Source organism: Sturnira hondurensis, unplaced genomic scaffold (assembly GCF_014824575.4).
Source record: "Sturnira hondurensis isolate 20B ecotype Veracruz unplaced genomic scaffold, ASM1482457v3 Scaffold0010324, whole genome shotgun sequence".
Taxonomy (NCBI): Eukaryota; Metazoa; Chordata; class Mammalia; order Chiroptera; family Phyllostomidae; genus Sturnira; species Sturnira hondurensis.
The window spans coordinates 1,634,693-1,648,022 of record NW_028082955.1 but is presented as its reverse complement, the minus strand read 5'-3'; the positions used below and the strand labels follow the sequence as shown (position 1 = coordinate 1,648,022).

Sequence of the window (13,330 nt, the reverse complement as noted above, 5' to 3'; positions counted from 1 at the left end):
GATAGAATTTTTTATTTTTAAACCAGGGAGGGCTACAAAGCAGTGAAAAGGATCATAGAACACCAAGTTAGTGACAAATCATAGGAGGTGGTTCCCGAAACGTTGTGAAAACTTGGTTTCTCGTTGCAGGAATTGGGTTGGTCCACTCCTTCACCCCCCTTCTCAAACACAAATATTTTCATATAATAAAAGCCTGTTTCCTTGTGGTTATAACCGAGTCTCTCCTCCTCCGGCACAACCATTTTAAAGGGGGTTACTGCGCGGACTTCCCCCAAGTCCCTAGATTTTCACTTTCTGAACAGTGCCTTGTAGAGGTGAGGTGGACCTTCGGGGGCTCACACCCGGTGGCGGGGCCAGAAACACCCACTGGGACCCAACGCCGGCAGCCGCGGCCGGAGCATGCGCCGAGAGTTTGTGCAGCTAGCCCTGGCCGCCGTCGCTGCCTCGTCCGGACTTGGCGAGGACTAGGAAGGGACAGCGGCGCTGGGAAGTGGCTTACCAGACTTTCCAGCAATTGCTGCCCGGGAATCTTTTTTTTTTTCTTTTTCCCAGGGGGCGGCGGCGACGGCGGGGGGGAGAGGAAGAGAAGGAAGCGTCTGCGGCTGGAACCAATGCAGCCCTTCGGCTCTGCGGGAGGAGCGTCCCTGCCCTGATGAGCCCCCTCCGGGCGTCCGGGACAGTTCTCCGGCGGGAGTGGAGAGTGGGGCCCAGCGCGGACGGTGAGTGGGCGCTGGTCTCCCGTCTTTCCTACCCGCTGTCCCACCAGCCTGCCGGCGGCTGCCCCTGGGCGCTGTGTGCTAAACTACTTAGAAGTTGCCTTTGCAGCTCCCAGCCGCCGGTGCTTGCCCCCCTCGCCCTGCCAGGGGCGCGCGGACCCGGTGGCGGGGCTGTTGACCACGCTCGGCTTTGTGCTTCTCCAGCGGCTGGGAGCGTGGGGTAGCTGCAGCGGCTGGGGCCGGGGGAGGGGATGTGAATGACTAACCCGATGCCTGCACAGCTGCACGGGCCCTAATTCCCCTGCTCCCGTCCTCGTCCCGGTCCCCGCCCCAGGCTAATCCATCATTCCGGGGCCGAAACATCATTTCTCACGTTCTCCCACAGAAACTTTAGTCGCTGGGCGGATCTGCGTTGCGCCCCCTTCAGTGCCCCGCGTTCACATTCGTGCTCGGGGACGGGATGGGGGATGCGGAGTTGGGAGGCTCAGGAACTGCCCTTATGAGACATGCATTCGCACCCTCAGACTCTCTGGCGGCGCCTCTGATGTCTCCAGAGGGTAGTTTGGTTTAGAGCAAAGAGGTCCCCGAGAAGAGGCGTGGATTACGGGAGGTTTTAAAGAGCGTCTCATCAGAATGCAGAAGACACCGCTGCGTGTCCCTTGAGGACAGGAGTTTACTGTGCGCCTTCATTCATCCAGGGAGTCAATCTTTTCTATTCTTGGCAGGTGTTATCTGAAGCTGGTTTCGAACTTTGGGGGATTTAGGTTACTATTATAACTTCAACAAATGATTTTCGATGAAAAGGTGTCTCGAATGAACCAGACTCCGGACGCAGTTGAGGGCTGGCGGAGGAGGGGTGGACTGAGGGTTTGGGGCACGTTGTAAATCCCCTGTTCTCCCCTGACCCCTGCAGATCTCTGCTTCGCCTGTGGGGGTAGGATGTGGTGAAAGAATGGGGCTTCTCCCTTCCGGGGGTCACAATGGCCAGAGAAGATTCCGTCAAGTGTCTGCGCTGCCTGCTCTACGCCCTCAATCTGCTCTTTTGGGTAAGTCAGACAATTCTAACGCACCAACAGGTTGGGGCACCAACAGGTGGGGGCACCAACAGGTGGGGACGGCTGGACAGGATTTTCTGCAAGCCACCACAGAATGCACCAAAGGCCATGGCTAAGCATTAATTAGTTAATTAATTGCATTGGATCACACCCTCTATTTTTTCAGAGAAGTAAATTTTGACCTTACAATGTCTTTGATCTAGCTGAAGTTCCATTTGAAAAAAGAAATCCACCCCTGCATACTAGTGGCAGTAAAATTAGACTTGAAGTTAATCTGGGGATATAAATAAATGCACGTGCTTGTGCTTGTAGATAAGAAAATTATGACATACTACTTAGGGAACTGCTTGTTTTCAGGAATTTCAGATAACTGCTCAAGCCATAAATTGTTTCCCTACGTCATCCTAGCCTATAAAACCTGGCTGGGGCAAGCAGTCTTAGCAGTCTTACTGTGTTTGAAAGACTCAGGAGATTTTTCTAGAAGATTCCAATCAGCCTGAAAAGGTGGTTTTCGTGTAACTATTTCTAAATTGGCAAAGTTTTAAGGAATTTTGTGTATGCTTTTGGAAAATCCCATAACCATTTAAGGAAATAAAATACATTAAATTTAACAAGCTCACAGATGAAACCTTTATGCCCAATGAGCTAGTGACACTTTACGCTTTGCATCCAGGAATAACTTTTCATTAAGTGTTATTAATAATCACATTATTATTTATAAAACTTTTGAGGAGAACAAAAATTAAAACTTTGTTGCTTCAGGGAGCTGTCATTCTTAAGCAAGTAATTTTTTGCACAATTTTGTATTCTATTAATAACATTCAAATTTTCGGTTAAAATTATAACATGTAATTTATTTATCTGGCTGACTGGCTGGCGTTGGCCAGCCTTTTTTTTGTAGGGCTGTTACATTCGGCCTGTAGAGGATGTCGTTGTGGGGGAAGTACTCCTTATGAACAGCTCCGTTTTAAGGTGGTAAATTAAGCCTTACTGCAGTGAGTAATCTGAGTGATAGCTAAACTGGCACCTATTTTTCTTTTCTCAACGTGAAAGTGAAAGCGCTGAGTAGTTAAATTCACCACGTGAAAATGTAAAGTCACTAATTGATCTTATTGCAGTTTTTAAATCTAAAAGTGTACAGTTTTAAGTGGGTATTAACTTTTTGAAAACTTTTTCTTTAAAATATTGATAATTATCATTCCTATTTGCTCATTTTTCAATGTTCTATGTTATGCTTTTTAATTTTAAATTAAAGGTTTTTAAACATGACCTGGTTGAACTTCCTTAGTGATGAGAAAACTGAATGTAGGTTACTAACTAGCCAAAGGTCAAGGAGCCCAGAGAGGATGGTGCCAGGAGCAGACCTGAGCCTTCTTTCCTCCCAGGGGGTCCAACCCATGGCCTAGGATGGCTATAAATGGGGCCCAACACAAAATTGTTAATTTACTTAAAACCTTTTTTTGCTTATCAGTTTTCATTAGTGTTTGTGTATTTAATGTGTGGCCCAAAACAACTCTTTTTCCATTGTGGCCCAGAGATGCCAAAAGTTTGGACTCCCCTGCTAGACAGTGCCCTCACCTGGATGATTATGGGGCTCTGAACCTTAGAATTACTAGAAGTTTTGTTGTTGTTGAACAAAGAATAATGCTTGGGAAATTTTCTTTCTTTCTTTCTTTTTAGTTAATCTTTATTGTATTTTTTCCCATTACCATTTAGTCGCCTTATACCCCCCTCCCCCCAGCAATGACGACACTGTTGTCCATGTCCATGAGTCCTTTTTCCTTTTTGATCAAGCCCTCTACTACCTAACTAGCCCCTGCAGCTGTCATCTGGAACTTTTCTTACGATTTTGCATTACATGGGGGCGAAAAACCGAAATCATTTACCAAAAAAATTGCTGTTCTGAGTAATGAAGTTTGCTTGAAAACACGTATTCCTTAAACTTCTGCAGAAATCTCTGTGTTCCCAAAGAATGTGAAATACTATTTTTTTTATCCTGTACTTCAACTTCCTCACTTTGTGTGTGTTCCAATTATTGAGATTGCTTTCCCTTTTCTCCAGCCTCCTGTTCTCCCAATGCCACCTTACCTGCAACAGAATAATCCATGTGAGCTGTCTAATATGGGTCCTTCTGTGTTTTTCTTTATCTCATGCAAAAATATATTTACTCATACCTGCCCATATAGTCCCATTCATGTATGTTCAGGTGTACATTCACGGTATTTTTATTAAATTATTTTTTTCATTTGGATTGGAATCGCGGGAGCGGAATTGCTGTTAGAGGACATATAACAGCAGCAAAATAGCTACCATTTATATGTAAGTTCTTGTGTTTGCGAGGCATGTGAGTGCCTCAGTTTCTTAGTCTGTAAAACAGGAATGATAGCCTCTAATTTTTAGGGCTGTTGGGAGGATTATAGCTATATGTGTAAAGTGCATGGACTGTGGCATTAAGTACTGTCTATGTAGCTGTAGCAGTAACACTTCTGGTTGTTACTAATAGTGCTACTACAGGAATGATCTCCTGTAAATAGATTACCAGGAGGTGGATTGTTAAGACAAAGGAATCCTTGTAGCAATAAAATAAGGGCGGGAATTGTTATTGTTGTGATTAAGACTGCTACTAGCATTACTACTGTTACATTCCTTCGTCCGGGCAATCTGGGGACTCTAGCTCCTTGAAACAAGAGCGCCATTACACCCCGGTACATGCAACAGTTATTTGTTGCCCTCTTGGTGGTGTTAGGACAGTTTAATGTTTGCCAGTGTGAAAGGTTTAAATCAGTGATTTTTAGCTTTTTTCATCTCATGGCACACATAAACTTAATTACAAAAATTGTGTGGCATACCAAAAAATATATTCAATTTTTTGCCAATTTGACAAAAGATAGATATAATTGTGAATCATTCACACCAGATGGCTATTGTTATGTTGGCTGTTGTTATATTTTTGATTTGACAATCTGAGGGAAAGTCTGTGCTCCCAACTAAGTGGGTAGTGCATGTTTTAAAAGTCCATGCAGCACACCAGTTGAAAATCTCTGGCTTAAAGTGTTGTCTCACTGTTACTTTATTTCTTACTTCCCACACTACCAGTGAGCACAGCATCATTTATATATACATATATACTTATATACATATCAGTTTGTTCCATAATTTGTATTTATTAAGTATTTTCATTTTTAATTTTGGTTTGCACTGTTGTTTGTTGATTTCACTTATGTTTTCTGTTGCTGCACAAGAAACACATTTCTGTGTGTTGTTTTTAATAGAATTCTTCTCTAGAGTTTTATACATTCTCTTAAGTTCTTCAGTTCTTTTAAAGCACCTGCCTTTCTTGTCTTGGTTAAAGATTTCTTTTTCAGTGCTGACTTTAAGATTGTTGTATACAATTAAAAGTGTCTGTGAGAGTTTTGTTGGAATTGTATGAAGTGTATATGCTAGCTTTGGGGAAACTGGCATTATCTCTCAATGTTAAAGCAGTGTTTGCTGATCCTTGATTTCCTACCACTACTGATCAGAGGCAGTCTTCTGCCTTGTGCCAGGCACATGCCTGGCCATCCTTACACTACTCTTTCGTAGCAGCCCTGAAAGATAGTTTTTTTTTTGTTGTTATTTGTTTGTTTGTTTGTTTGTTTGACTAAGGGGAGTTACTTGGAGAAGTTCAGTAACTTGCTAGTAAGTAACAGAACAGAGATGCAAAGTCTAGTGTTTTCCCCCCAAGTGCAGGTGGAGTTGTACTGGACACAGTGTGTAATTTATTTGCAGTAAAGAAGTGAAATGTGAAAGACGTAGATGATCTAAAGAAAAACCAGAGTATTTTTTAAAGTAAATTAAAAAATATATTTTATTTATTTATTTTTAGGAAGATGGGAGGGGGGTAAGAGAGGGAGAAAAATATCAGTGTATGGTTGCCTCTCACGCACCCCCTACTGGGGACCTGGCCCACAACCTGGGCATGTGCCCTGACTGGGAGTCGAACCAGTTACCTTTTAGTTTGCAGGCTGGCACTCAGCCCGGGCTGTAGCCAAGAAGTAAACATCATTAGTAGGCAAGGATTAGCTGTCCACATCTCAGTCCAAGTCCTCTAGAGCAAAGAACATCTCAAACCCCCATGTATGGACGAATCACCTGGCCCTCCTGTGTGTTAAAAATGCAGATTGTGATTCAGTAGGTGTGGGTCGGCCTGAGAATCTGCATTTCTAACAAGCTTTTCTACGATGCTGATGCTACTGGTTTTAGTGCCTCATCCTGAGGAGCAAGGCTTTTGTCCTTTCTTGTTGTTCTTATTGGAATTAGAAGAACAAACCAGTATGGCATATAAATCCCACTGCTTCTAACAGACTTCACATCCTGAGTATGGAATGGGCGATTGTTCTCGCCTCTAGTTTTGCAAGATTGAGAAGTCTGTCTTCGTTACCTCTGAGATCAAAAACTGTAGTCTTTTGCTCTTCACTCAGCATTTTAAATAGACTTTTTCTGGCCTATATCTGCTTTACTCATACTCTCTCCCTTTTGCTACCCCACAGGAATTTTAGAGAAAAGAAAAATAAATCTTAAATGGGAAAATACTGGGGGTGTATACAATTTTGTTTTGCTGTTCTGAGAATTGGAAATCAGAGTGAATTTTTATGTAAAAATGTGTATCTTGAGTATTTAATGTTTTGAGGTGTGAAGCATAGGCATGTCTGAGAGGGAAGAGTCCACAGCACGTTCAGGACTGCAGATGCCCTGCGTGCTCTTCATCACTATGTGTCCGGGTGCCTTGACCTGCTATCTGCTGGTGACTCTCCCTTGTTACAAACAAGCGTGATCCCCGAATAGCCGCTCTGGGTTTGGCAGGCAGATGCCGGACATTCAGTTTCATCCTGAGTGTGTGGTGGGTTTGTCACAGGAAAGGCCACACAAGACCCAGAGCATGTGAGGAAACTGCTCCTAGAACCCTTCTGAGACCATGGTTCCCATTAAGGCCAAGATGGAGCAAAGAACTGGGTTATCTCTACTTTAAATTTATTCCTCTTTTATTATTTAGATGGCATGTTATTTAAATAAATGAAAGCTTTCCTCCATTTTAAAGACAAATCTGTGGATCTATGATATGCGTGCCAAGAGTAATTTTCTGCTCTTAAAATATGGATAAATGTGGTTCTTTTTGGAAATTTCTGAAATTGTTAAACACAACCTTCATCAAATGTGTGTATTGTTTTCTAAAAGTATAATATCACATTTGTAGTTTTAAGCTGCCATTTCTCATTAGTAGATAAGAACCATTGTTTTTCACTTACCGATTACTAAAGATAGTAGCAATGGAAAGGAACTACCCGGATGTAATATAAAAAGAAAGCCTAAAAAGTGGACAGGAAATCTAGTTCAGGCTTTTGGAATACGTGCGAGGGAGAAGAAACAGGAACAATGCTGCTCTTTTCTGTCAGCGATCTGTAGTGAACCTCGTGTGCCGGACCCACGCAGACCCTGAGGGGCCTTCTGGGAGGTGGACAGTTGCATTCCCACAGCATTTACATAGTCACATTAAAGTGCTACTTTCTAAAAGATGCCCCCAACTTTACACTATGACAGGCTTCCAGTTTTCTTTAACTCTTCCTAGGGAATAGTGGAGAACCCTCCAACAAATGTTACTGCCTTTTAGAAATAAACTCTGAATAAACTTGAGTCTCAGGGGCAAAGCCGATACATTTCTTTTTTATAGGATGGCTCATCAGGGCAAAGATGGGCAAACTGCATGCTTAAGGCACACCTTCTGAGGAGAAGAGCGAGGAGGGCTTTTTGGAGCACATTCCTGCTGCCGTAGCCTCTCAGTCATTTGTCCCTCTGAGAGTAAGCACCATCGGGCTGTTGGGGAAGTGAAAGTGGACTTGACTCTCATTGGTCTGCGCAGGAACTGCGGTGCAGAAGAAGGCATTTACCCTTCCTTGACCTGTGGTCCCTAAAGGGTGATCAGATAACTTGTCATGGAAACCAGGACAGTTTTGGCAGTGAAGGGAAGGGGATGTTGCTATGACTAATTATTCTGGGACAACAGGAGCTTAAAGCCTGGCCAGTGCAGGGAGTATGGTCTCCCTGTCCACAGGGCAGCATGCTGACTGATACAAATTATTAGTCAGAGCAGCTCCTGGGTGCTACTGATTTACTTAGTTCCAATTAGTAGATGTTGATAGTTAAATGATATGCAGAAGCAATCTCCAGAACTCATTTCGGCCATCATTTACAGTGCCTTTTTTCCCACAGCATTCTCAAATGGTGTTACTTTATGTGTTTGCTTGCTTTCTGTTGCTCATCCCAGGTAGAAGGGAAACTGGTTAGGTACCAACTGACCAGAAGGTGGAGGGGAGTGGGCAGGAGACAGACATGCTGCTGGGAAGTACTGGCATTGGGCTGTGAGCCTCCACAAAAGTAAGGATGGGGTTACCTTTACATTTCAATAAATAACTATTTGAATTTTTTTAAGAAAAAAGGGGAATTTAAAAAGAACCTAGTTCATTTTCTTCATTTTTAAGATGAGCAAGCAGAGGTTGGGAACATTTGTATTGCTTCTCCAGGTTCTCTGCAGAGACAGAACTGTAACTACGTTCTCACCTCTTTCACAGTCTGCTGTTTCTCACGATCTGGAATGGAAGGATAATTTCAAGTAGGTGGTTTTAGACATCTGTCAGCCTGGAACAGAAATAATTGTTGTCACTGTCACCTTATATGAGACTATGTATTATGTATGGCAGACAGTGGAAGGATTTAAAAATCCATTTTTTGACTGTGACCTTACTATTTGGTGGAAATTATAGATAATTTGGGAATGGAATACACATAAAATTCTGATTTAGAAAACAACTTGATTCACTACTTCTTTTTATATAATTAGATTCAAGCAGAACCAGAATATATCTCCTACAAGAAATTTTCACACATAAATATTTGTTGAAAGCTAGCATTTTCTAAATGTTTTGTAAGACAGAATGTGGCAAATGTCCTGAAAGTAATATATTAAATATAGCTCTCTGAAGTAATATTTGTATTATTTACTAAACATTTCCTTGAAATGAAAATAATACTTTGCAATAAGGGAGAAAATACAAGGAGCTATAAGCCTAGTAACATGATAATTGCAATGTTCCTAATAATTTAATCATCATGAATAATAGTTAAAAATTATTTTCATTTTGAATATTAGTAGAAAATACCATGATTAGTAAGGTGCTGAATTATGTGCATAATTTGTTCTTCTAGATTTGATACATCAGGATTAGTTACCAAGGTGACCTCATCTCACTTTAGCTTAGATTCGTGCTATAGCTTGCACTATGTTTCTTGCTACTGTTACTATTTTTTCAACCCTGGTGATTTCATTTTCATTTGAGAATGAAAGTGTTCTCAGACATTTAATGTGGATGGAAATAATGTCCTAATAAAACTCAGTTATTCTCAGTGCCTTGTTTACTAGAAGATAAGGCTTTGAGTTGATACAATTTCTTTTGACTAATGTTCTGTAGATAGCTACAGTGCTTGGGTAACTGCTGTGAAAAATATAGTATGGCCAAGTAGGGCACAAAGTTTGAAGTTTAAAGGATTTTTGAGAACACTTAAGCCAGTTTTTCTGACCTGATATATAAATCTTTGATCTTGTAATTCAGCAAACACCTTTGTGCTGGAAAACTTCTGGTGATAGAAAGCTTCATTTTCTTAAAGCATCTAGTAAATTTTCTCAAGCTTTCTAATATTCAGCTTATCTAGCACATTGAAATCATCTCCCTTTACTTTTTCTCAGTCATTCATTCATTTAATGTATTAAGCCTCACTGTGGGGCTGGTACTCTGCTATTTGATGGGACTGCGAGCAGTGGTTTGTGTCCTCTGGAGGAGTGAGGCAGGTGGGTAAAACCAGGAAACAGTAGATAACTGTTCTGTGAAGTCTGTACATGGGCCCTGACTGGGGAGGGAGGGTGTTGGGAGAACGTCTTCATACGCTAGCTGGTGTTTGAACTTGTCTTCCAGGATAAGGTGGCTCTGCCCACGGGGGTGGAAAAGCTGGGGCAAGGCAGCACTACAGAGGGAACTGTATGGGCAAAGGCATGGAAGCTCTGGGAGATGTGCATGGGGCATCCTGAACACAAGCCAGCAAGTTGTCATTTGTGTACAGAATGCATGTGGGAAGGAGCGGGCAGGAAACAAGTTGAGGGGCAAGTCAAAGGATGACTGAAGAGGGCTTGTGTGCCCTGCTGAAGGCCTTAAACTTTGTTCTCCAAGAGAGAGCTGGGTGAAGTGGAAGTGAGAGTTGGGGGGAGCTGCAAAGGGCCGCTGTTAGGGCTGTGCAAGCTGAAGAACTTGATCTTTGTTTTATAAAGCTAATAAAAGTATGAATTTGAGCTGTAGTCTGTGAGTGGGAGCATTCTATTATAAGGTGATTGTAATTGTCTGGCCAGAGATTAAGGGCAGGCACTGGCCAGGAGTGGCAGGAAAGGGGCAGGGATTCACCAGACCGGCTGCCAGACTTGGAAGTAATTAGATGCAGAACTGAGGAAGAGGGAGAGGTTCAGCCTGCCTGCCAAGTTGCCAGTTGCCACTTTCTGTTATTAAGTGTTGGCTATACCATGTACTGAGATAGGAAAAGTGGTCGGGGGAGGCACGTAGGTTTCCAGAAGAGTGGACATGAGCAGTTTTACAGAAGTCAAAATCAAGAATGGCCATGGAAGTCTAGTAGGTGGCTATGTCACTGTGCTTTTGCCCTTTGTTAGACCTTCAAATGTATGAAGGCTCCATTTCTGGACTGGTTTTGCAGTTGACTTCTCTCTTGAGCTGACAGAAAGATTAAGAGAAAGCCCTGAGGTCAAAAGTGACTTTAGTTAATAGTAGATAACATATATTAGAATCCTACTCTTTTTTCATCATATAAATCCTCTTATAACATTTGATATGTGAGGAAACTGAGGCTTAGAAAAGATTAAATGAAGACCAAAAGTCATATAGCTGAAAAGGAGCAGAACCGGTGTTCAAACCAAGGCTTTTTGATTTGATGGCTTCCCATAGTCCTACTGGTCAAGTTGTTATGCCTTCAAATGACCTCTAATACTCTATGATCTGGCCCCTGCCTGGCTGTCTATTCTTACTGTGTGCCTATTTCTCTTCTTTGAACATGTGATACTTTCTACCCCCGGGACCTTTATTGTTCTTTGTGACTGAAATGTGCTTTTGAATCTTCCTTTCCCTGATGAACTTGATCATTATTCTTCAGATCTCAGTGCTCTTAAAGAATTCCCTTTGACCCCATGGAAAAGGTCAGTCACCCCAAAAGGAGTTCTTATACAAACTTGTATTATTCTTCTCCAGTATTTATTATAGTTTGCAGTTACACATTTATTTCTCTGATGAGTTGATTAATGTGTATGTCCTCCTCACTTAGTAAATGTCACTGTAGAATGGAGTTGGTGTCTGTTATTACCCATCTTTGTGCCTCCATCACGCTGCATAGCACCTGGCAAAGAGCAGCTGATCAGCACGTGTTTTTCTGGAGAGAAGAGTGACTTCAAATTTCCTTCTCTTAACCATCCTGACATACTAGAAATGTTTTTGGGACAGGCCATTAATAATAAATACACTTTTTGGTTACAAACAGAAGCACTATGTAGAATTACAACCGCTGATAATATGTTATACAAATGAAGAATCTGATAATTTTTGACACCTTACAGCTGTGATATTGAAAATTGGGTAAACAGCCTATAAAAAAGTAGAGGATGGGGAAACCAAGATCAATTATTACTTTGAAAAATGATAGAGATGTATAACTGCAAGAGAATTTGAGGTGATCAAATAAAATAGCACATTCATAGACTTTCTTGTCTCCATTAATCTTACAAACACCCGTATATAGCCAAGTAGAGAAAGAACATGTAGCCTCAGATTTAATTAGGTAGTGAGTCCATGGTCCCCTGCTAGGCCTGTGTGTTTCAGTAGGTTCTATTATTATTTAGGTATGGTAAGGCCAACACATCAGGAGATGACTGGTATTGAAAGTTAGTTTATTATACTCACAGATCCCAAAAGAGTACATGTCTCATGACAGGGGGTCAAGATGGGAAGCACTGGCACCCATCATAGGGCACAGAAGTCGCAGGACTGGGCAAGTATTTTTGTGGGTTCTTTGAGAAGGAAAAGGCAAGGCAGGGTAAGTAGGTTTGAATAATTTCAGCAGCTTCTGGAGTATAGGGAGTGCCTCTAGTTGTCTATCACTGGACGTTGGAGTGATCAGGGCAGGTGTAGAGTGGCCCAGAGTGAGAAAGCTCCCTCAGTAAAGGAGGTGGTGAGGGTATGGCCTCTGGACTAGTTGGGTTGTACTTGAAAATGGAAAACTGGTCCTGGGAGAAGGACTTGTTCCAAGGGCTGATGGAAGGCAGGCTGCCAAGCCAAGGTAACTCAGGCATATTATCAGTTTGTCCAGACCAAGGTGTGTCCAGCATAAGTGTGTGGAACAGATGTTAAAATATCAAGTTTATAGAAGCTGGAAGCATGGTTAATACACTGTGGCCAACCCACTGGCTAACTTTTATTAGGCTGCAATCTGTTCTTCATTCCCAACAGTAATAAGGGTGGTGATAACTGACCTAATTCTCCTCTGAACTGTGGTCCCAGGGTTCCTAACCTGTTTTAGCTATTGGCTCCTGAGCCTCCATATACAGTTCAGACATTCAGACACTGCAGCTTACCTCCTCCAGCTCCACCCTACCTGCCTCCCCTTTTGAAAGGAAGCCTGCATGCTCTGTAGGCTGCTCTCCTCACCAGCTGTGGAATTTCTCATGCTTGTATCTAAACTTGGAAGGCAGTTAATGACTGAAGGTAAAGTTCCAAAGACCAAAGGCCTGGATTTGGATTGCAGCTCTACCACAGTCTGTAGTTACCTGATTTATACAGTTATTCCTTGTGTCCCACACGAGGCTTCTCAAAATCTGAGATCTTGCTTTTCTGATTCACTGTTGGGTCTCTGAATTGAGCACAGACAGTACAAAGCAGATAATAGGTGTTGAGAAATATTTGCAACTGATTGAAGGGCGAGTGAATTCACTAATGGATTTCCAAGCAGGTGTCTCTGCTTCGCTGTACAAGAGATTACAGAGCTCTACATGTGTTACTTACCTCGAAGTCTTTTTCCAGAAAACAGGTTTCATGGCCACTGCTTGAGTCAGTACAGACACATTGCTGTATTGTATATTATTTCAGCATTTAAAGCTAAGTTTGTAACAGATAATGGTAATATATTTATTAAGGTGCCAGAATTATTAAAAATCAAATGAAGTAGAATTTCCTGTATTATGCTTAAAAAGATAAGTATAAGGTACATTTTAGAAAAACTTTCATCAAACTCGGGAAGATCCTCAGAACTTAGGGGTTTTGACCCTCAGCTTTTAGAAGAGCTTTCAAGGAAGACTCATTATGAACTTGGTCTAGGTGGTTGCTTTTTTAAAGACTTGAATTTTGGATAATTTAAAACATATATAAAAGTAGAGAACATAGTATAATTAATCCCCAAGCAGCCATTTCAGCAACTGTCAACATA

At 42.0% G+C, this 13,330-nt stretch overlaps 1 protein-coding gene across 3 annotated transcripts in view; it reads left to right on the top strand.

Moving 5' to 3' along the window:
* The first annotated feature begins 220 nt into the window (after positions 1–220).
* The window catches only part of TSPAN12 (tetraspanin 12), a 77,401-nt gene continuing 64,291 nt past the window's right edge, over positions 221–13,330 (top strand). The window contains exons 1-3 of one of the 3 annotated variants that reach the window (XM_037058807.1): positions 221–314; positions 553–719; positions 1,630–1,762. In XM_037058807.1, coding sequence (XP_036914702.1) covers positions 1,697–1,762 — 66 coding nt within the window. In that variant the 5' untranslated portion in view covers positions 221–314; positions 553–719; positions 1,630–1,696. Of the gene's footprint in view, positions 720–1,629; positions 1,763–13,330 lie in introns of all 3 variants that reach the window. The other 2 variants (XM_037058808.1, XM_037058809.1) reach the window with 2 other exon arrangements.